Source organism: Astatotilapia calliptera, chromosome 7 (assembly GCF_964374335.1).
Source record: "Astatotilapia calliptera chromosome 7, fAstCal68.1, whole genome shotgun sequence".
Lineage (NCBI taxonomy): Eukaryota > Metazoa > Chordata > Actinopteri > Cichliformes > Cichlidae > Astatotilapia > Astatotilapia calliptera.
The window spans coordinates 18,266,875-18,291,012 of NC_137428.1; the positions used below are offsets into that span (position 1 = coordinate 18,266,875).

General features: G+C 39.1%; 1 protein-coding gene across 1 annotated transcript in view; it reads left to right on the plus strand.

Moving 5' to 3' along the window:
• lamc3 (laminin, gamma 3) overlaps positions 1-24,138 on the plus strand; it is a 133,517-nt gene that overhangs the window by 32,054 nt on the left and 77,325 nt on the right. The window contains exons 3-6 of the mRNA XM_026173353.2: positions 453-583; positions 4,806-4,972; positions 22,430-22,618; positions 23,517-23,634. Coding sequence (XP_026029138.2) covers positions 453-583; positions 4,806-4,972; positions 22,430-22,618; positions 23,517-23,634 — 605 coding nt within the window. The remainder of the gene's footprint in view (positions 1-452; positions 584-4,805; positions 4,973-22,429; positions 22,619-23,516; positions 23,635-24,138) is intronic.

Sequence of the window (24,138 nt, forward strand, 5' to 3'; positions counted from 1 at the left end):
AGCAGTGCTGCAATGTTGTCTCTTTTCTCATGTTTTTTTTTTCATATTTCAGCTTTAGTCTCCATTAATCCCCTTTTTATTCAGCCCTCTTTGTGACATTAACTCAATTTCTTACACCATACTCATTATCTCCCCATCATATCTGCTCTCCCTCTGCTGTTACACTGTAGTTTTCTTGACCATATCTTCTTTCCAACTTCCTCTCTTTTCTTTGCTGTCAACATTTGCTGTTTTATATATCTCACTCTTTTACCCCTTTCAACTGAAGCCCAGTGTCTTTTTTTTCTCTTGCCAACCTTCTTGTCTGCTTTCTTGTGTCACCAAGAGTGGCAGCAGCCAGCAGACTTCCCGACAATGGTTCTCTTACATTGATTTTTTTTTCTTTTCCTTTTGGCTAACCCTGTATATCTTTTCTTCTTCCCATATCATTTCCTCTTTTTTTTCTTTTCCAGGAATGGGTGACAGCCACTGACCTGCTCATCTCTTTGGACAGGCTTAACACCTTTGGAGATGAGTTTTTCAAGGACGCTAAAGTGCTGCGCTCGTACTTCTATGCCATCTCTGATTTCTCTGTGGGTGGCAGGTAAGAGACACCAGAAAATGTGGTGCCAAAGCAATGTCACCATGCTTGATACTCTCTGAAATAATAAATGTTGGGAACTAGTGTTGCTTAAGCAATTTTGATTTTTCGACTTCACTAGCATCTCTTTTTAAGGGAGTTATATAGTACCAAATGGCCAAATGTGTTTTAAAGTAAACTAATTCCCTGGCTGAGGTGTTACGGGTAGGTGGCTGGGCATGCAAAGCACAGATTTTACCCAGTATATCATAAGTTGATCAGTTTTAAGGTTTTATGTATCAGGACATGATAAAATGCATTTGGTTCTTAGCAGGTCTTCAAATGAAGTAAATACGACCTCAGATGAACAAGTGCACCTAACTTATTATCCCGTGTCACTATTCATTTAACAAAATGCAGAAGCACTGTTTGAAAAACTAGGTCTATGCCATGATTCAGTAACCCTTTTCTATGGTCCACTCATCTTAACGATGTTGTTTCAGTTCACTGAGGTTTCTAGGTAGTCATTTATTCACAGCTCCCTGTAGCTGCTGCCAAAGCAGTTAATCAGGTTGAAGTTTGATTGCACCTTGATTTTTCTTTTTTCTTTTTCAGCCATTCTGTTGTAGATTTGCTGTTATGGTCAGTACTAATGTTTTGTTGTATGATCCAATTCGGGCCAAGCTAAAGTTGTCAGATGTCACATTTAACTCTAGAACACTCGTGGTATACAGAGGAGTTCATGGTTGACTCAATGAATGCTAGGTGTCCAGGTCCTATGGCTACACAACAAACCCAAATCATCACCCCTCCACCACCAGGAACACTGCAGCTCCACTTTTTGTACAAACTAGACGAGTCTTCCAGAGGTCCTGTGGTTTTCTCAGATGCAACTTTGCAAACCTAAGCCATGCTGTGTTGTTCCTTTTAGAGAGAAGAGGCTTTCTCCTAGCAACTCTTTCCAATCAAGCCATCAGTCTTTTTCTTGTCACGAACTTTAGCATTTAACATGCTAACTGAGGCTTGTAGTGTCTGAGATAAGCTTTTCACAGTCTGACCTTGAGGTGAATTTATTGGGGCATCTGCTACTGGGGAGACTGGCAACTGTCTTGAATGTTGTGGGCTTGTAGAAATCTTTCTCACTGAAAAATGGTGAACTTAAGATTGTTTGGAAATGGTCTTTTAACGCTTCCTAGATTGATGGGCAACAACAATTGCTTCTGTAAGATCACAGCTGATGTCTTTCCTCCTTAGCGTTGTGTTAACACACACCTGAATGCTCTGGACCCACAAACTGCCGAAATTTCTGCTTTTGCTGATGATCAATTCATCATATGCCTTTGATTAGCAACAACTGGCTGCTACTTACCTTCTTAATTTCTATGAAAGCAGTAAGGGTGTGCTTAGCTTTTCAAACACTGCTTCTGCATTCTTAAATGTTGTTAATTAAATAATTTTACAGTGTATTTATTCATCTGAGCTTGAATTTACCTAATCTAAAAGCTTACTAAGAACAAGATGATTTTTACTATGCCCTGATACATAAACCCTTAGAACTTTCTTTTTACTGTACCATGACTCTGTGTGGCCATGGCAAGATAACATGCTGAACCTATATTCTGTCCTGCTTTCTGCCTGTCAAGTTGGCATCAAATGAAAGTAAACCAAGATAATTCTCAATTCTCCTTCCACATCCTCGGGTTTATTACTCATAGTAATGAAAGGGGACATGGTACCAAAGACCAGGCTGCACCTTGGCAATGCAGATAGAACCAAACGATTAAGCAGCTGAGATGAAGCCCTCACAAAGAACGCAAAGTTGATCTGACATCTGTCATAAACACTTAGGATCTTTCAGCTGGATGACAAATTACCCACCAATGTCACAGCACGTGGGTAAGAGAGCCACATGGCCATTAGCCATATACTGGTGCTTTCTGCCTAAGTACACGTGTTTTTACACCACACGCTACAGGTCAAGTCAGCAAGCCAAATGCTATTAAAAAATCCTCCAGGTTTTCTACAGTATATCAATAGTGCAAAAAGAGCTGTGGTGGCTTTAAGGTAAGAAAAACAAGCTTACGACCAGAAGGTCGCTAGTTAAAACCTTGGACCCTGGACGGGAAAGTGAGAAAACAGCACTTTCCTCTGTCTCATCAAAGAAAGGCCCTTAACCTCAGGTGCTCCAGCGGAGGTGCTCAGTGGTCAGCAGGGTATGCTTAAGTTATATAAGGAAGCTTCGGGGTCTAACTTTGTCAATGTGAAGACAGAATTTAGTGAATATATTTTGAGTATAGCGAAATAAAGTAATGTTGGAAACAACCCACTCATGAGACAGATGTCTAAATATCTATGAGAAAATTTAAAGTGCACACATTACATGCTGCCAGTATATTTCAGATCAACACTCTCAAATTCACACCTCACTTCTAGCAGTCTAATATGTAGATCGGAAGCACCTCAGAGACAACGGAAACGAATGGGTGTGAGCCTCAGGCAAGCATACATCTGGTTCTGGGACAGCTGGCTAAATTTGACACAGCTTACCACTCAGCGACAAGTGCCTGTACCCCTGTCACAGCCACTTGACAAACCCAGTGACACTGCCAGGAAATAGTGCACACAGGAAGGCATATCTGTCATCATGCTTCAGAGGAAATAATCCACAGGCAGAGGGGAAGGAAATTAGCAGATAACAGTCTTATGAAAACTGAACTAAACAATCACGTTTAGCTCACAAATATTGACTTTTAATTTTGGAAGTTATTATAATTACTGAAGACGCAAAATTTCATTTATAAATTAAAAAAAGAAAAGCATAGAGTTAATGCTTTTGCACATACTAACACAGTTACCAACAGTGCGTTACTGTAATCCGATTACTTTTTTCAAGTAACGCATAAAGTAAGGGATTACTATTGCAAAAACGGTAATTAGATTACTGTTACTTTCCCATAGGAACGCTGCGTTACTGCGTTACTAAAACCGTTTTTGCGAGAATGTCTCATGACAGTGACGTAAGCGAGTGCGACGTTCGTGACAACAGCTGTGTGCAGATCAACAATGGATAATATATCGAGTGCGGGAGAGAGTATGAGCGTGCAGCGTTTAAAGCGTGGAAGTACTGACCTTACTTTGAGTTTGATTCCATAAAAAGTGACAAAAACATTAGTGTGCGCTGTGCGTGGGAAGAAAACTTCTTTTTACAGCGAAAAAAAACCCCTAAACTTCCAAGCAAGCACCGAGTGCGCTACGACGTAATGGGAAATTCACAGAGAGTCTTCAACTGACCGCTGCGGCACACCTGCACCAGGGCAAATCTCCGCCTGCTATACAGGTGAAAATAGAGCAACAGGACTGCTAGTCTTTGACTTTATTTCTTTTCTGCTGTGTTTTACTTGCATCTATTTGAAAGAGTCAGTGTAAACACAAATATATATATATATATATATATATATATATATATATATATATATATATATATATATATATATATATATACTTTTTTTTTTTTTTTTTTTTTTATGTGCTGGAATGTGCAGAAAATAGGTTTAAATGTTGAACAAATTTCTTCCAGTCAGAGAATGTTGCATATAATTAAATCTTTGTTTGATGCATAAAGTTAAAAGATTAAAACTAATAAGAGAAGTTTTAAAAAGATACTTTTCCATTTGATTACATTTTGTATGATGGATTATGCAGAAAAAGTAGAATCGGGCTGAAAGATCTATCGCTTTATCACCTATTCAGGTTGTAAATCGTGTTTTTAAAAAGTAACTAAGTAACTAAGTAATTAATTACTTTTGAAAATAAGTAATCAGTAAGGTATCAAGATTACTTTTTTTGGGGAAGTAATCAGTAATTAGTTACTGATTACTTTTTATAAGTAGCTTGACCAACACTGGTTACCAATATTAGAGATACTGCACTCACTTGTTGCTGTTTCTGATACACTGGGTGAGTGTGAGTGTATTATTAGTGGCATATTAACACAGTTGAAAAGTGTAGTTGCTGAAGGGGAATAAAAGCCCTGCCTCACCCCAGACCACGTTTTCATCGGTGAAGGATAATAGAAAGTGACAACTTCTTACGGGGGAACTACCTTCCCGCTTTCCTTCCGCCTTCAAATTCATTCACTGTGTGCATAACTGTGTCCAAATTTGTGTGAGTAAAAAGAGGAGGAAAAACAGAGACAAACAAAAGCTTGTACATGCAGACTTTACCTAACTATCGATGTTTCCCTCAGATGTAAGTGTAACGGCCATGCCAGCGAGTGCATTGAGCGAGAACATGGTAACCTGGTCTGCGCCTGCCAGCATCACACAGAGGGAGCCGACTGCCAGAGATGTCACCCCTTTTACCAGGATAGACCCTGGGCCAGGGCCACTGGGGACTCTGCCAATGAGTGTTTGAGTGAGTAGCTTGATCCAAGGGTGACACTGTGAACCCACTGGGTGCAGCCATCTGGAAAATACACGTGCCAGTGTTAAATTCAAATGACATTCTCAAGCTGTCAGAGATCCCACTTAATCCATCAGTGTGCTACCTCACATCAATCCCCAGTATTTCTTAAATCTCGATATGTTCACATGCACCTTTTGTCTTTTATTGTGCGAGTTAGTAAATACAACCACTCATCACTGTTGGGGAGGATAAAAAGCACGTAGTCTGGAAGTCCTCGTGGAAATCACTGAACTTTACTGATCTTCATTATGCTCTAGGCTGAATGATTTTTTATTATGCTGAACTCAGCTTTACACATAATTTAACAATACGTCTGCCACCGCAGATGACCTTTTTTTTCTTTTTTCTATTTTTGTGTGCAAAAGTTGCCAGTAAAGGAAATAATCTGATGTATTTAAAATTGTCTGATTGCAGAGCCAAACAGCTGAGAGATCCCTGGAAGATTTGTGTATATTTGATTTTGCACAAATGTTTGCAGGCATTCTCCCACCGTTGCTTTTGTATATGTGATTTAGCTGAGTGTTATCGGGTTTGGCTCGTCAGACCATGCATTCCAGCTGAATCCTGCTGACGATTAACCCTTCTTTTTTTCCCCTGAATTCTATTAAGCAGCAGACTTGCTCTAATTACTCTTGCACTTGCTTCCGAGCAGATGGCATCTTAAATAGACTTCTGCACCCAACTTAATCAGAATCAGAATCAGAATCAGAAAGGGTTTTATTGCCAAATGTTGAGCAGGTTTACAACATTAGGAAATTGCTGCGGTGCTTCAGTGCAAACATACTGTCATAAAAATATAAAGATAAGAATAAGAATTAAAAGTGCTAAGTGGATAGATATATACATGATATATACATGAGTGCAGGTGGTGATCAGTGCCAAACATGGAATGATGCAGTGACACAGCGTAGGGTCATGTGTTAGTGGTGGGAACAGTCATATGGTTATTGTTCATGTGTCCGACAGCAGAGGGGAAGAAACTGTTCTTATGGCGAGAGGTTCTGGTGCGAATGGACCGGAGCCTCCTGCCTGAGGGGAGCAGGTCAAACAGACTGTGTCCAGGGTGAGAAGGGTCAGCTGAGATCCGAGCTGCACGCCGCAGTGTCCTGGAGGTGTACAGGTCCTGCAGAGATGGGAGTCTGCAGCCAATCACCTTCTCAGCAGAGCGCACAACACGCTGCAGTCTCTGTTTGTCCCTGATAGTGGCTCCAGCGTACCACACGGTGATGGAGGAGGTGAGGATGGACTCGATGATTGCAGTGTAGAATTGCATCATCGTCCGTGTTGGCAGGTTGAATTTCTTCAGCTGCCTCAGGAAGTACATCCTCTGCTGGGCTTTCTTAATGACGGAAGTGATGGTGGGCTCCCACTTCAGGTCCTGGGTGATGGTGGTACCCAGGAAGCGGAATGAGTCCACAGAGGTGATGGGGGTGTCAGACAGGATGATGGGGGGGAGTGGAGCTGTGTGCTTCCTGAAGTCCACAATAATCTCCACTGTCTTCTGGGCATTCAGCACCAGGTTGTTGTGGCTGCACCAGGACACCAGACGTTCAACCTCCCTCCTGTAGGCAGACTCGTCACCGTCCGAGATGAGTCCGATAACGGTGGTGTCATCTGCAAACTTGATTAGCTTGACAGACTGGTGGGTGGAGGTGCAGCAGTTGGTGTACAGGGAGAAGAGCAGAGGAGAAAGAACACAGCCCTGAGGGGAGCCGGTGCTGATGGTCCGGGAGTCCGAGACATTCTTTCCCAGCCTCACATGCTGCTTCCTGTCCGTCAGGAAGTCAGTGATCCACCGGCAGATGGGATCAGGCACATTCATCTGGGAAAGCTTGCCTCGGAGATGGTCTGGAAGGATGGTGTTGAAGGCAGAGCTGAAGTCCACAAACAGGATCCTGGCGTAGGTTCCTGGGGAGTCCAGATGCTGCAGGATGAAGTGTAGGGCCATGTTGATGGCGTCATCTACAGACCTGTTGGCTCTGTATGCAAACTGCACGGGGTCCAGGAGGGGGGCCGTGAGGGTCTTGAGATGGGAGAGAACTAGGCGCTCAAATGACTTCATGACCACAGATGTCAGAGCCACGGGTCTGTAGTCATTTAGTCCAGTGATCCTAGGTTTCTTGGGGACAGGGATTATGGTGGAGGACTTGAAGCAGGCAGGCACATGGCATGCCTGCAGTGAGGAGTTGAAAATGCCAGAAAACACTGGGGCCAGCTCGTTTGCACAGTGTCTGAGGGTGGCAGGAGACACACCGTCTGGGCCGGGAGCTTTTCGAGCATTCAGACTCTTAAACTGCTTCCTCACATCTGCTTCATGAATATGAAGAGTTGTGGTGGGAGGAGGTGGTAATCAATTCTGTGCATTACTATAGACACCTTATAAAAGCACCAGAGAATGCGAAAGTGCAAAAAACCAAATGCTCATTGTAATTGTTCATCTCTGTCTGGCAGAAGATTCATTTTGACTGAGTTTGCCCCAGCCAACGCCGAAACAGTAATCACTGCTTTTAACTACTTGTGATTACAATCAGCAAATCAAAATCAACATACACTAAATACACAGAGTCATGTAAACAAAAAAAACAGGGTTTTTGGTGTTTAAACTAATTTCTGACAAAATATTATTTTATTAAACTTCATCATCAAAAGGCTGGACAGTCTACATAAACATATGTAGTGTTGTCGAATGGAAGAGGTTCAAACATAAGGTCTGTGGGCCAGAATCGGCCCAAAAAAGACTCCAACCTGGCCCACTGGACAGCTGTGGAAAATGTGAAGGAGGACATAAATTTTGGACTATTAACAGCATTTTCATAAACAACTTATTGTACTGACAAACACCTCACCCACAGCCATTCATACTACATTAATAAAGTAATAAATAAACAATTAAATGACAAAAAAAAGTTCCTGTACTATAGAAACGTCTGTTTGTTTTACAGTGTGTACACAGTTAAATCAATAATGAGAATTTTCTTTGAATGAACAGAAACTTGCCACTTTATGATTACAGGGCAGTCTTGGCAATGAGATATCAGACTTTTCAGTAATTTTACACATGAATTTCTTACAGTTTAAGCCCAAAGAGTCATGCTGAGTCTTTCATTTACTATAGTGTTTCTTTATCATGTAGAAAAACTGAGACAGTCTATTGAAGTAACTCTTCTTTTACTTATTTTGAGATATCTCATGGATTAAACTTGTCCGGCCCACTTAAGATCAAAGTGGGTTGTAAGCAGGCCCACGATGCAAAATCTTGTTAGAGTCTGTAAATGAAGGACTTACAGGGTAAGTTTCCTTTAAAATATATTACCCCATAAACTAAAAAACATGCCTTATTATACGAGCTATAAAATAATATAGGCTGCAGTACAAAGTTTAAGATTTAGTGTTTTATCTCCAGTTTTATGACTACATAAAAACGTCCTTTCCTCAATTATGATAATTTTACATAAAACACTGTAAGTTTTGATATGATTCACTGGCAGGCATTGGGTGTTATATATATTTTGTAATTTATTAGCCATGCAACCCATTATATTAGCAAGGGCAGTGTTTGGATTTGCAAACATTCATAGCGACATGTAGACTGGCGTGTGTTAACAATATGGATCATTTCAGAGAATTTAGATGTATTCTTGTTAAACACATTTTTCTGCATTTATTGTGGATGTATAATGTATCCATCCATCCATCCATCCATGGATTGAAATCTATCCCTGCTGACACTGGACAAGAAATAGGGCACACCCTGCGGGTCAGCATTCAGTCAAAGGCCTGACACATACTATAGAGGCAGGCAACCATTTACACCCCTATTCACACCTAAACGTTGTAAATCTAACTTGCATGTCTCGCGTGTGGACAGTGAGAGGAAACTGTAGCATGCAGAGGGAACCCATACAGGCAGAGAGAGTGCCACATCATTTTATTGATGATGATGGTGATTGATGTGGTCATTGTTTAAAGACTGCTATTCAAAAAAAAAATTTTTTTAATGATTATTAGTTTTTTCTAGTGGTACTAGTAGTAAGCCAGTTTTCCAACTTTTTCTAAATCAGCAGGTAGTAAAGCTAAAATGATAACAACAGAAATTTGTTTCTCAATAGACTTTAATGTAAAAGGTTTTCATTATCTTAATATAAATTGATTAGCACACAGCAGCTGCTGCTACTAACAGAGCAAAAACATAGTAACACAAAGATATTAAAGTTATGTTTGTGGCCCATTTAAAAATTAGCTACCCAGATTATACAACGTCAGTTTAAGAAAAAATGAACAAAAAAACATCCAGAAGACTCTGGTGAGTCAAGCATCTCTTTTAATTGATATTTTTACACAGATAATCTTTTAGAACTGAAAATAAACTGCACCAGATGAGACCTTTAAAGATTTTTTAACTCTTGAAAGCTAACAATACGGCAATAATAAAGACAAAACATGAATTTTTTAAAACAAACACCAAGTGACACCCAGTTAATTAACTTCCTATTTTCTGCAGTCACGTCTTTTGCTGCATATAGTAAATCATATTCCAGAGATTTAAAACTTAAGCTACTGCTCACTTTCCAATAATTAACTTGTAGCTTCATATCATATATGATCATCTCAGAAAATCCAATTTATTAAATTTGTCTCTTAATCATTGCAGTTTTTGTTTGTGAGCACACGCAATGGGTTTGAATGAAGGATCAGATTCCTCAAAGGCTTTCCATTTCAGCACAAGATAAAGCACTGCAGTGTTAAGTAAACGATTACCCACATTTACCAGAATGCTTAAAACAACACGAATAAGCACAAGTACAGTCATTCCAAATAACCCAGTGCTGACCCTGGATGGAATGTGTCAGCACAATGCTTTGGTCAATTGGGAAAATTTGCATAATCTTCCCACATAAAATGACACTTGACACATTACCCATCGTGTTTTAAAGAAAGAGTATGGTTACCTTTTTTTTTTTTTTTTGTAATACCATGTGACGATGATCATGTTTGACATAGAATTAGGGCTCGCAGTAATATCAGCAGGCTGATTAAAATAAATGGTTTGTTAATAAGATGACTAATTTCTGTTTTGCAGATTAACAGAAAAGCATCTGTTTTATCTTCTTAGCTTTATTTCAGCCATAAAAACATAAAAAAAACTGTCACAGTTCCATCAGTCATAATTTATGATCTTTACAGGGCACAATGTTCGGGGAGTTTCAGATTTAGAGCCTCATTTAAAAGAAGAAAAGGAAGAAAAGTGTGACAATCTTGCAATTATTACCGCTGTCTTTGCTGTTGTTCTTGTCTGAACAGCAATAGCAGGTGGTAAATGGAAGCTTTAGGTGGCTTTTTACAAGAGTTTTTTCAATATTATGTGAACGTGACTCTGTGTGTTTATGAGTAATTTTAATATTAGTGTGGTTTTTTTATACAAACTTGAATTCAGACTGTATTTTGTTTAGTTTTTGTTTTTTACCTGACTAGGTTTTTTTGGTCTTAAGGTGTGGAGAAATAACACAAACCTTTTTGCTACAATTTGCTCTGTGTGTGTGTGTGTGTGTGTGTGTGTGTGTGTGTGTGTGTGTGTGTGTGTGTGTGTGTGTGCGTGCGTGCGTGCGTGCGTGCGTATCAGGAGTGCAATGGAACGTCATTCTCATCAAGATTCTCCCCCTCTGAGACTGAAATCATTTATAGCCTGGGCAGGTTGCTTTGGGCCTTCACCATTTTTTGTTGTTTGCTTGATGTTGGAAGTGGCTTAGCCTGAGGCTGTTCCAGTAGGTACATGCTTTAAATCCCTTTTTTTAAACCACTGATTTATTGCTGATCCCGTTGTAGCTTGTATACTGTGATCATTTTGTTGCATACCTATTGTGAGGTCGACAACAAGGTAGATACATCACATACTTAACATTTTATTTCGGCCCCCTAAACTCCTGCTGTCAAAAAAGATGGTTGGGTAGCACCCAGTAATAATCATGCTATTTAGCATTAATAAGGTTTTATTATAGTATTAGCATCAACAACGTTAGCATAAAACCCACATAGATATATAAACTATAAACATTTAATATTGAAAACCCAGCTGCTAAATGTTCATGAAATTAGCTTGCTTTAAAGTAGCCAGGTCAAGATCATCATCAGCAATTGCAGGTTGAGAAATTTTTCTAACATTAATTTCACACTAAGCTGAAAATGATGATAAGCTGGTGTAGAATATACAATACCAAGACACTTACTTAGTCTGCAGTTGATTAGTTAATCAACTGTATTTGATCATCAGTAAGTTTGTGCACCTGTGTAAAAGGTTTTGTCAAATTGCTTTCAGGAGCATTTAGATGTGTGTCAATATAGTGTCACAATCTACCCAGGAGTGGATGTCACAGCAAGTTCACTCATAGGTCAGACTGTACGATGCTCAGACAAATCGCAAGTGCTAGGTCTCAGTTAGCATGTGAAACATTAAAGCTCCTGATAGTACAATTACAAAATGACTGAACAAGTATGGCTTGTTTGGCTGCCAGAGAAACTCTCTAAAACAAACCTGGCAACATGACTTAGCTTTGGAAACCACAACAATTCTATATAAATGTCGGCAAAAACACCTCATACCAACTGTCAAGCACAGTGGTGGAGGGTCTGGACTTCTTTAAGTTGCTTGAAGACGTTTCACCTCTCATCCGGATGAGAGGTGAAACGTCTTCAAGCAACTTAAAGAAGTCCAGACGCTTTTCTTTGCAAGCTCCTTTGACTACGATGACCTGGATGACTGAGAACCTTCACAGACACAATGGTGGAGGATTAGCAATTTGTGTTTGTTTTTGTAGCCACAGTTCTTGGGCACTTTGCAGTCACACAGTCAAGTTCTACAAGCTATTGAAATATGGGGTGTATATATCGAGAATACTGCATAGAGGTCTGCGAAAACATTCTTTTTCACATGACTTTAGGCTAGACAAAGGAAAAGAATCCCAAAAAGACTTTAATAGAAAGATTACAATAAATTCTTTGTTAGCATATAAAAACCTTTGAATTTGACATTTACCTTCTCTTTATCCCAAGCTCATGAAGTTAAATAAAGTACAAGTATGATAAAGTTTGAATAAATGATAAAAGGAAAAAGTAAATGTGTGTTTGATGCTTGGATTATAGTACTTCTTTTGCATACAGCTATATAATCCTGTTATATTAAATGTATGGTCACATGTCAAAATGTTTTATTTTGGTAATTTCATTAAATAAGTAGTCTAGTCATTTATTAACTGGAAAATGTTCACTCTTTGATACAGACATACGAAACAATGTGAAGTATTTTTCTAGCAAACCAGTCTGCACAACTTTCACCAAATCCTGCACTGAAACTCTGACCACAGATAAGTGATTACAGAGTCTGAGAAATAGTTATAATATTTATTACACATACAGTAACACAATCAGATCTCATATTGTTCATATGGTTTTGTAGAAATTTATAATATTTGGGATTTGTACAGTGGAAGAAAAATATCCCATCACATTCAGTCAATGCAGTTTCTTCTTTTTGTGCACCAAAAGTAAAAGAAAATCTACAGCTAAGGAGTTCTTGTGTGAGCTTTTTGAGTTCAAAATAGGTATTGCATTATCTGACAAGACTTCCAACTCAGTCCAATCAACCTCAAACCATTAACCAGTACAGAATGGTACTATACTTATTTCACACTACACCCCATTACATCCCAGTGTCACATAAATTTGAAAACTTTTTCCCTCTAAAACCCTGTCCAGTTTATTTACGTTGAGACTTTTTCGCCTCATCTGGCACATGACTGAGGACTCATCACAGTTGTTTTCCATTACATCATAAGTAACCTTAACTACCTACAGGCCACAACAAGTCAGAACAGCACTGACCACAGCAGAACAAGCTTTATTCCTATTTTTCAGCAACTGAAATGAAACCCTGTGTCACAGCTGTGCTAATATGTTGAGATAATTTAAATTTAATATATTTTGGATGGTAGAGATAAGTAATGGTTTGTAACCTCACCCATGATGAGGAAACTCAGAAAAAAGTCCTTCCCTATAGACATAATAAAAGGACAGAGAAATGAATCATTGAAAACAAACAAATCATATATAAAGAAATGTCAGCTGTCCTACATTACTACTGAAGTGTCTGAAAGATATCAAAGCATGGATGGCCTAATTTTTTGGAATTTTAATGAAAGTAAGACTGAGATCATTGTTTTCAGACCCAGTGGTGTTTGTGATTCCTCGTCTCTTGGACCTGGTCCCCTGCATTCATACGTAACTAACCTTGCTATCACACTGGACTGTGATTTTATACTAGATAAGCAGATGAATTCTGTTATTAAAGCTCATTTTTATCATTTGAGACTTTCATAAAGAATCAAATCCACTTTATCCTGTAAAATCTTTGAACGTCTTATTCAACTTCAGTCATAATGCCCCTTGGACGATTGCACTGCGCTCTATATTGGCCTTAGAAAAGCTTCCCTTAACGCCCAGACCAAAGTGCTTCAGCTCATCTTTTAGCCGGAACCTGCAAACGAGACAACATTTCCCCGTCCTGGCATCTCTCCACTAGCTCCCAGTTCAGTTCTGGATCCATTCTAAGATTTTATTATTTGTTTTTTAAACTTTTAATGGATCACTGCCACCATACTGAGCTCTTAACTCCATATGTTCCCTCAAGATCACTGAGGTCCATGGACCAGCTGCTCCTGCTGTCCCTAAAACCCGGCTGAAAACCAGGGGCGTGCGAGCCTTTTATGTTATTCATCATGGCTCATCATTATACTAAACGGTGGTTTTATAATATAAGTAAATGACTCTGAGGGGAAGAGAGAAATCAGCTTTCCCAATAAAACTCAAAGACCTTCAACATATTTAAAAGGTTTAAAATGATTTATAGGATGTTTAGCTACTAAGCAAACATTATTATCATAGCAGTATAACTCACAGCAGCGAAACATGATGGCTTCTAAGTTGAAATCTTTATATTTTATATCATTTTATACACCAAACCATCACACTGGTTTAGCATACTCTTAAAGGCACTGTTTCCGGGAATATGTTTGTTTGCTTTCTTACTGAATTAGATGAGAAAGAGTGCAATTTTTCATTTGAAAAATCAAAATCAATCAACCTTGGGATAAATATACAATCCAACCAAGACAGAAAGCAGGGGGGAAAAGCCAGACTGACTTTGTCCAAACACAAACAACAATTCACTTAAGTTGGCTGATTGACACACTAAGTTTGTTGGATCAGTGACACAAATCTATCTGAAAAAAACAAACCCAAAAAACATCAGTTTGTGGTTTAATGCCATGTTGAAGTTGGGTGTAGTGAGCTCTAGTCTCATATTTAAGCTTAGATGAAAAATTGATGCCTCCTTAATGTCTAACTCTTGCCAAGAGAACAAATAAGCATATTTCCTGGAAGTAAATGCAATATAAAACACATTTATGAGGCCTTGCTGCATTGAACCTCAAAACACATTAAAGATTAAAACATGTATGAAATTGCCTGTCCCAGTTTTGTATGTATTACTGTAGAGTGTGTCATTACACATTCTTTTGGCAAGAAGGAAAGTAGATAGTGAGAATTATGGCATTATTATGTTAGAGATGAGACTTTGGAGGACTCCTGTAAAGAAATACAGACTTAATAACAAAAATAATAATCACCATCAGTACTTTGGATAAGCTGAGATGATGGTGGTGGTCATGACATGATGACCATCACCACGTGGGGGCCAGGTCCCATGTAGTACGCTAAAAGTCTTATACATATACAGTATGTGAAGCATGACTCTGCCTCGGCTGCTTCATCACTGCTGCTTTTCTATATTCTCTTGGCAGGACATCTCATTCATCCAGCAAATTAAATGTAAAAATGAGAAATCATTGTGCCTGCAGGGATTTTGGTCCCTCTCTGCAATGTGTTCTGCAACAGCACTAAGAAATTATTCATATAAAGGGCAGAAGACAGTAAGAGTGGTTTACATTACCTCCCCTGCAGATGACGCAGGGTGGCAACCTCCTTTACACTCCCAAAATCATTCCTTGCTGCTAAAAGAAGGAAAAATAAAGACTAGTGCTGGGTAAACTGGCCACAAAATACACAGCACTGATATTAATGTTTACTATGCATACGCTCAGACACTTTGGGTATTTATTGCTTACAAGATAAGATAATAATAATAATGATAATAATAATAATGGACAAAGAAGAAGAAATTGTTTGTAAAATCAACATCTTTGAACACTCACATCCTAAAATCACATACCTCATCAAACAAGTGATCAGCATGAACATTTTGGCTGCCCCTGTAAAATTAATCAAAATAAAATACAACCTCATATGTGATTTTTGTCTTTTTGATCTTTGATCAAACATCTAACTCCCAGACTGATGCTGGCAGGAGTTATAATCAAAATAATCAAAATGATGAGACAGCCTTCATATCACAGTATCACATCTTTTTATTTAGCTTTGATTATTTATGCTTTGCCATGCCACACAGAAATAAGTGGTGATTCTGGGCTATGAGGGGTCATGTGCTCTTAAAACCACAGGAGATAAAGAAGAACTTCGCTTTTACTGCATGTCCAGATTAATTTCTCTGAGACAACGCCCCAAGGAGCAATAAGAGGGCATCGTCCACGCTTGTATAGGCATAATCTGCAAATTAAAGAGTCCTTGAAAGCCCTCAGTAGGAGTCTGAATGCTGCAGGACTGGCCACTCACTAAAAGTTAGTGTCACTGGCTCATAGTCTTACTGAGGGCACAGGACCGTCCATGTTTCTCACAGGGACAGTGCAGAATGTAATGAAACATCCACTTAATGTACAGTAAAGATGCACACAGAAGAGCTTGGACCTTTGTTTGTTGACTTATTGACCTGTCTTGTCACCTGCAACACTTTCTGTGCTGCATGAGCAACGGAGGAATGTGATCATTGGATATACAATGTGCAGGAGCTTCAGGTAGCATTTAAATCCATACATTTCCAAAATTGAAAATATCACAATTAAGTGATAATATTGGCAAAAATTACTATCTGTTGCAATCTACATACACATAAATTCATTTAGTCCACTTACATTCACAGTACATCCAGAACCTCAACGATCTAAAACAGAAATGCCTCCACCAATAGTTACTGGACAGTTATTTAACTGCAAAACGACATAGCTGCTGACAATCTTACTTAACCAGAATATAACCAGTTGGCAACTAGGTACGACAAGTCACATATTGCAAAGAGATTGGCTGCTGATAAGTTGTGCTTACTGGTGCAGACTGATTTAGACAGTGTCTATACATGATTTTGCAGTTATTTACAAACCTTTGCAACTTTATCAGCCTCCAGTGGTTTGGAGACAGGCTGCCTCTCAGCAGGTAACCTGTGCAATCACCTTGTGATCAAAAAATGGTTGTCCAGAGGTTTGGGTTTCAAAACTGAACTTGATTCACTGAGTGCAAAAACATTTGGTGGGATTCCAGGAAAACCACTGATTTTTCTTTATTGTAAAGAAGTTGCCATCCGATTTTTTTTTCCTCTAGTGTGACTGAGCCATCATCCAGTTCAGGGGTTGCTGGAGACTTTTCCAGATGACCTTTGGTTTAGAGGTGGGATAAATCTGTTCTTCACTGAGAGGCAAACAACCATGACAATTACATCCACAGTTTCAACCAATTTAAAGTCAATAATTTTCCTAATATGAATGCCTCTGGACGCTTAGGGAGAACACGCAGAACCTTCTTCCTGTGAGGTTCTGTCCTAACTAGCAAACCTTAATTATAAATGCATGTATGTAAATACAGAGTAGAAGTTACATCTTGTGCTTCTAGTCACTTTTGATTTTTTTGGTGCCTCATTTATTGAATAAACATAAATGCGGGATTGTGGTTCTCTCAAAAGATTATTGTGCCGTATGGTGGTTCAAAAAGTTCATACAAAGGGCACAGACTATCAATTTGCACAAAAAACAAAGCGACTTTAATGAATTTATGAATACATTAACAAAAAACAGGATGCTGTAGCCTTGTCACAGAGCCAAGCCAACAAAAGTCCAAAAAGAAAGATAAACTAACACAGAAAATAAAACCCAAACGTAAAGAACTAAGCACAAACGAAAAAGAGATAAGCAGGGAGAGGTGAGTAGGGGTTTATTAAGAGGCAAAATGACAAAGAACAAGTCGAACTTTAAATACGGAGGATTTATTGAGCACATAAGAAAACAACAAACAACAACATGGACTGGAATATAAAATACAGGGAGGCTTAGAAGCAACTAAAAACTACAGACTTTCCTGTTTCATATCTGTTACACAATCATAATTTTGAGAAGACAGAAATGAAACCATATTTCCAGATTTGGCAGTTTTCCATAGTTTTGTTTGGGATTTTTTGTTGTTGTTGTTTTTTTAAATCTAATTATCCATAAACATTTATTAGTTTTTGTATTCCGGTAAAACTGTCGCTCCCGTTATGTGAGCAGCGCAGTCAGATAAAGATCAGGTTTGGTAGGTTTAGATCATTTTTAAAACTAAATTACAACAGTATTTGTAATAAAAGTTGTGTTTATTTATTTATTTACTTGATAAATATATTGAACTTTCTTGCTTTGTGATCGATAGATTTTCCACTCTTAAACATAAGGTTCTGAGTTACCCTAATTGCTCAGATTAAACAAGACATAAATGGTAAGGTTTATGGTTGTTATTTTATTTGCTCCTTATAGTCACACCATTAGTTGTGATTGTCATAATGCACTGTTCATTGTTGGTCCAGCAAGAAGTGCAGCTAGTGCCACTGTTAAACTGATAAAACCCCATTTGATAGATGGAAACAATCAAGAGTGCAATACAGTCTGTATTCCTGTTGTAATCCTGTAGGTTTCGACCCTAAAGGCCACTCAAGAATGTATGAGCCGTAGCATTCTGGGAGGTTTAAAGTGCTTTGTGAACTATATCATCAGACTCAGCAATGAGCTAACAGCGCCTACTTACTTGCATGAAGCCTCCACAGTGACGCACAAGCTGTGTGGTCCCCAGGACAGGACTGTTGTAACAGCATGTTAAAGAGACAGCAGTGGGTGGGCAAACATAAAAATGTGGACGAGATAACCTAACACAAGTTATGGAGAGCTGTATGGGGGAGTCTTCATGTTAAACTTGTTGAGAAACAGCCTCAAATGATTTGTTCTGCCTCAGCTCCCCTCTCCCTTTCTGCTGGTAGCAATCTTCGTCCCACATACGTATAAAACCTTAACTGCTCAGCTACAGTTATTTTACACCCCGTTACTAAGATGGCAAAGATGCTGTACTGTAACATGCTTATGATAATGTGCTCAGCAGTTTGATGTCTCACAAGAAAGGAGGCTAACACGGCCAACATCAAAGGCAGTTAATGTTAAAAAAAAAGTGTAGAGTAATATAAAATACAGTTGGGTAGCCGAAACCATTATAGTCACATACACTAAAAAAAAATCATAGCACTAAAAAAATTACAAAATGTAATAGTAAAGAAAAAAAGAGAACACCAGAAATAGAGCTTTATAGTAAAAACAGATTCATAAGTTCGAATGATCAGAAGTAACATGTTCTGATTGCCCTGTAGCTTGTTTCACTATAGAGAACCACATTTACAGGTAAAAGAGTAAAGCCTGGTTGCCAGATATCTTGCACTGCACTGTAATACGTTGTCTTTATGAATGAGTAAATATTGTTTGAAATATCAATGTGTATTTGTAGCACTAGCTGAAATGTGACTGTCTCACAGTGTTTCTGACAGTATTTCTACTTGGCTATTAGCTAGCCTGTGCAGCAGTCACACTACCACTACCTGACATGATAAAGATAGAGTGAATGGGAGGTGACAAGTTGAGACAACCAGTTGTATTTGTGCTGTAGCTACCCACTGGCGTCAATCAGAAGTGAGTCATTCAGAAACTTTTTATTTTTGTAGGTGGGGTGGTTGTCAGATTTTGTTGAACTGGGGATAGCAGATGTGTTTTGAAGGATGAGAACTGCAGTTCAGGCCATAAATATCATTGGCCTAGACGGGCTAGGTGGACATGTTTCCACTTGAGTAACAAACTGGACTGGTTATATTTGTCTAATGTTAGTATTTGCTCCACTAAGAAATGGAACAAATACCAATGTATATGTAAAAAAATATAAAGAGTTAGACATTCATGAAGTGCCTTGAGCAGCTGGTCAGAAAACACATCTGCTGCTCCCCGACATCCTGGACCCTCTTCAATTTGCCCACAGAAGGAGCAGAGTCATGGACGACACAGTCGCCTTGGCAACACACACTGCCCTCACCCATCTGGAAAACGGGAACACCCTTCCTCCTCGCTCACTGAAAACACAGTGTGCGATTTCTTAGTGTACTCTTGTGCTCCTTTTTCACTTCCAAGAACATCATCATTAAGTTTGCAGGCAATAGGACTGTTGTAGGCCTTATTGCAGACAATGATGAGACAGCCGACAAAGCTAAACAGGCCAACAACCTTTCTCTCACATCAGCAGAACAATGGAGATGATAGTGAACTATCATCCAGAAGAGAACACTGGCTCATCCATATTAGCTATGCTAACATTGAAGTGGTAGGCACTTTCAACTTACTCAGTGTGAACATTACTGAGAATCTATCCTGGAACCTTCACATGGACATCACGGACAGAAAGGCCCGTCAGTGCTCATACTTTCTGAGGACACTTAGTTTTACAAGACACTATCTCCTGAATCTTCCACAGAAGCACGATCGACAGCCTGGTGACAGGCTGTATGACAGTTTTGGAATGGAAGTTGCTTGCTAAAAGCTGGAAATCACGACAGAGATTGGGGCAGCCATCAGAGATCGTCACTGCCAAGAGCTATCCCGCCATTAAAAAGATCTGCCTGATGTCTGTGTAAGGCCGACAGAATTATCAAGGATCATAGCCATCCAGAAAACCATCTGTTCTCCTTGTCCATGCATTGGTGAATTACTGCAGTACAATATGTAACAGTATAATTTAATCGGTCACTGGTACTGCTGTTTATAACTCTCAGTTTACCCATGTGCAATAATTCTCCATACTCCTAATCTAATTCTCCCAAGAACCTCAGTATCCATGTTGCATCTGTAAGTCTTCTCCTAGCAAAGATTGCTGGTTCCTGCTGTATCTTTTACAATAATCTGAACTACAACTCAAGGATGGCGTTTTAGAGCTGCAGCAATGAATAAACCTAATTTATTAAACGCAAACAGGTAACTCACATTGATGAATCCAGAGATAATGACTTGATTCTTCAGTTCATGTTTGATTCAAAAAACTTTTTGGCACTTCTAAATTCATTGGGGATTTAAAGCCACGACTTTTAGTTTTAGTTCCCATTCTCTTTAATTTAATTTTCAGATACAGCAGGCAGCAGTCGTCAATTACTCCTTATGTAGATTTCTCATAAAAAATGTAATCACATTCCCTCACTAATGATTCAGCAGCAGAAGTGATTTGTTACATTACATGTTTGACTCAGAACAACTTCATCAAAGGTGCCCTTAAACAACTTCAAAGACTTCACACCCACTTGCCTCATCTTCTGTATTTAACACTTGAAGGAAAAGAAAACAAGGTATTTTGGTTTTAATAAGCAGTCTGTACAGTCTGGAATCAGAATGTTTACTAAACACAAATTCCTTAGTTCCAGTGACTGCACAAAGCAATTAAGAAGTCCCATCCTAAGTGTGAAGACGTGCGTTCACACACCGACCCGCTCAAAACCCACATGACTCCATAAGCTCTTACCAGCAAAGCCTTTATTATGTTACTGACATGGACATGGACAGCTGGAGACACAGCGGCCAAGTAGTCATTCCTGTTATACTTCTTTGAAGTCCACTTGAAATCCGCCACCTGGGGTGCGTGCGTAGTTGGTGCATTGAAATGTAAATTCTTCGCAGATGAGCGTGTGTGGTCACAAAAATATTGCTAGGCACCTGGATGTCAGCATAGACCCCTGTGCTCAGTGTTTGATGATGAAATTAACGTCACTCGCACCTCAGCGGACTCACATAATCAATGCATAAGAAATGAGAAAACTTAGTAGTTGCCGTTCTTACCTCATTTACATGAACCATAGAGACCACTGAAGTAAACCTTTTACTAATGTAGTGTACAAATTAACGCGGTATCAGTAATCAAACTGTATGTAGCTTATCACATTGTCGATGCAAGATCATAGTCAGTATGATTGTAGGTAATACAGGCAGCCACAAGCCAAATGGAAAAACTAATGAGCATTTAGGAGCTAAAGTGCCTGAGTTTCCCTTAATGATGCAGTACAGACCAAAATAGGACAAAAAGAATTGGGCTTTTAGTGGTCAGAGGGCTGGAAACAGCTGCTGGGAATGATTGCTGTTGGGTTCCTATATGCTTTTTCTTTCTCCAATTCTGGATCATAGGAGGGCCGGATACAAGCTATCATATGGTGAGAGGCTGCTAGTCTAAGCCGAAGATTAAAACCAAAAGAAATTCATGCTCCGATTCATGCCTGCGTTTATTTGGATGTTAGCACCTCCAGAACAACTGCAACATCCACACAGAAGGGTGGTGGATTTGTACCCAAAGAAGAGCTAAGCCACAGCCAAGGAATGGATTAATATGTGCTAAATCAACAATAATTACGAACTCATTACTTTTAAAATTCTAAATATATATGGAAATGAGAGCAGTCACAATAGTTGTAGGTTTTTTAACCCTGCGAAGCCTCGATTTGTGGCTAGTAACTGTATCTATGCAGTATAAGTTACAGCCAAACAAATGAAGGCTCTGTACATTAAAGTCCTTAACCACCGAGCCCAAGTTCATCACATGTTAGGTTTTAAAAGCAACCGGTGAAATAAGTTAAATACTAATGAGACTTCTTATTAAAAAGAAAGGGTAATCATATGGTTATTTCTAGCTCAACTGGGAGCTTGATTCATAATAAAATGGGCAATTTCACCTAAGTCCCCCCTCAGGGTAACTTGTAAACTAAAGAGGGATTTGATGTGAAGGGTATGAGAGCTGTGGTGGTGTGTTATCAGCTGAGTAATTTGCTCTTGTACAAACATGAATTACTGTTATCTAAGTGCCCCCTGACAGCCGATTGGCTCCTCATTAGGCCTGTGTGAAATGAGATTAGCAATGAGACTCTAAATTATGATCCAATCCCAGAACACATAATCTCTCACATGCATATACCCTTTGTGTGTCTCTCCACTTCATCTATTTCTGCCATCCTTTTTTTTTTTTAACTTCATTGCTTTCTGTATCTTCCCCTGCGGCTGGTCATTCCTCGTCTTAGCAGCTCTCCTCTCTTGACCTCTTACCTCTTCTCTCTTTTTTTTCCTGCACCACCGACCTCACTCTCAGAGTGTAACTGCAGTGGGAGATCAGACCAATGTGTGTTTGACATGGAACAGTACCGGAGCACTGGCAGTGGGGGGCGATGTGTGAGCTGCAGAGACAACACCGATGGGCCCCACTGTGAGCGCTGCAGAAATGGCTACTACCGGAAATCTACAGAAGATCCCTGCCTACCCTGCAACTGCAATGTCAACGGTAAACTGCAGACACAAAAATCTCAGTTGTTTTGATAATAACTGAAGCCCTAATTATGATCCATGCCAATGTCATTACTTGCTACTTTTGTTTTCTCCTGCATGAGAAAATGTAATTATGTTTAAATTGGAATGCCACACTGGCACAAAAAAGCACCATATGCAAGCTTTAGCTACAAATGAATGGGACTCATAGGATTAATTTTACAAATTTTATGGCCAATGTTTTTAAAAAATTAATGGCACTGCATTAATATTTTCTACGTCCCATCAGCTCACCAAACTTGCCTAGGAGTAGAATCTTTTTCAATTTATAATTCATTCAATCTCATCTTAGTTATCATTGCCTTAGCTTCCACGATGATCATTAAGGAAATCCATGGATTTACTCACCCATGCGGGTGTAAATTGATCCAGTTGACTCACTGAACATTATCAATGAAAAGACTCATTGCTCATTAAGCAAGACCTAACTTTAGGTGGAGGAGCATTAGTGGTGGTGGAGCACAAATTATGTTTGTGCTTCACCCATCATCAGAGAATGAGAGAGAAAAGTGAACAAAAAACATTAACTATCTTTTCCTCTTCATATAAATAGTGTGCGGTGAAGGCACAGAGCTGTTGGAGTCCATTATATTGATCAAAGGTTATAGCAGACTCCATCAGGCTTCCCTTTTTCTCTTCTTTCTGCCCCAGATGGCCTTTTTTCTCCATTAACTAAAGCTTCACTATATCGGCTACAGTGTAGAAGCAAGGTTATATACTTCTCTTCCAGGAACAGAAATTCAAAACAAATGTTCATTATTTATAGATAGAAAGATAGATAGATATTTATAGAAAATACTCATAATTCTTGTCCAACACTATGATTACATTTTTCTTTATTTGAACCCTTCCAGGATCTGTGAGTCTACAATGTGATGTAGAAGGAAGGTGTGCTTGTCGGGAAGGTGTGACAGGAGAAAAGTGTAACACATGCCAGGCTGGCTTTCACTCGATAGGCCCCGGTGGCTGCAGGTGAGCAACATACATATAGTAATATATACAGTATACATGCATTCATTTTATGTTAGTGAACACAAGGCTCACTGACATTACATTTCATACAGCTTTCCTGTTTTATAGATGTGACACCTAACTTCCCAAAGCCTGAATTTATCAAACTGCAAAGCAGGACAAAAGGATTCAAATTTCTCGACGTGACACTACTGTGAATTAGTGACCTTATCAGCAAGTACCAGGATGTGCCAAACACAATGTCAAACTGCTAACAAGCATTGTAACAAGCAAGCCACCAAGTGCAGTGTTATTTTCCACATGGATAAAATTCATTTCAGTTTTATTAAGCTTTTTATTTCAGGGTGTCACGTATATTCATCATGCACAATATTAGTTACGCCAATGTGATTTTTTTTGCTTTATGTATGTTCGGAGTCCACTGAATTACTTCATGGTTATCCCCTTTTATGGAAGTGTGCAGAAGTTGTCTGACTTCTATCAAGAAAACCTCATATTATTTTT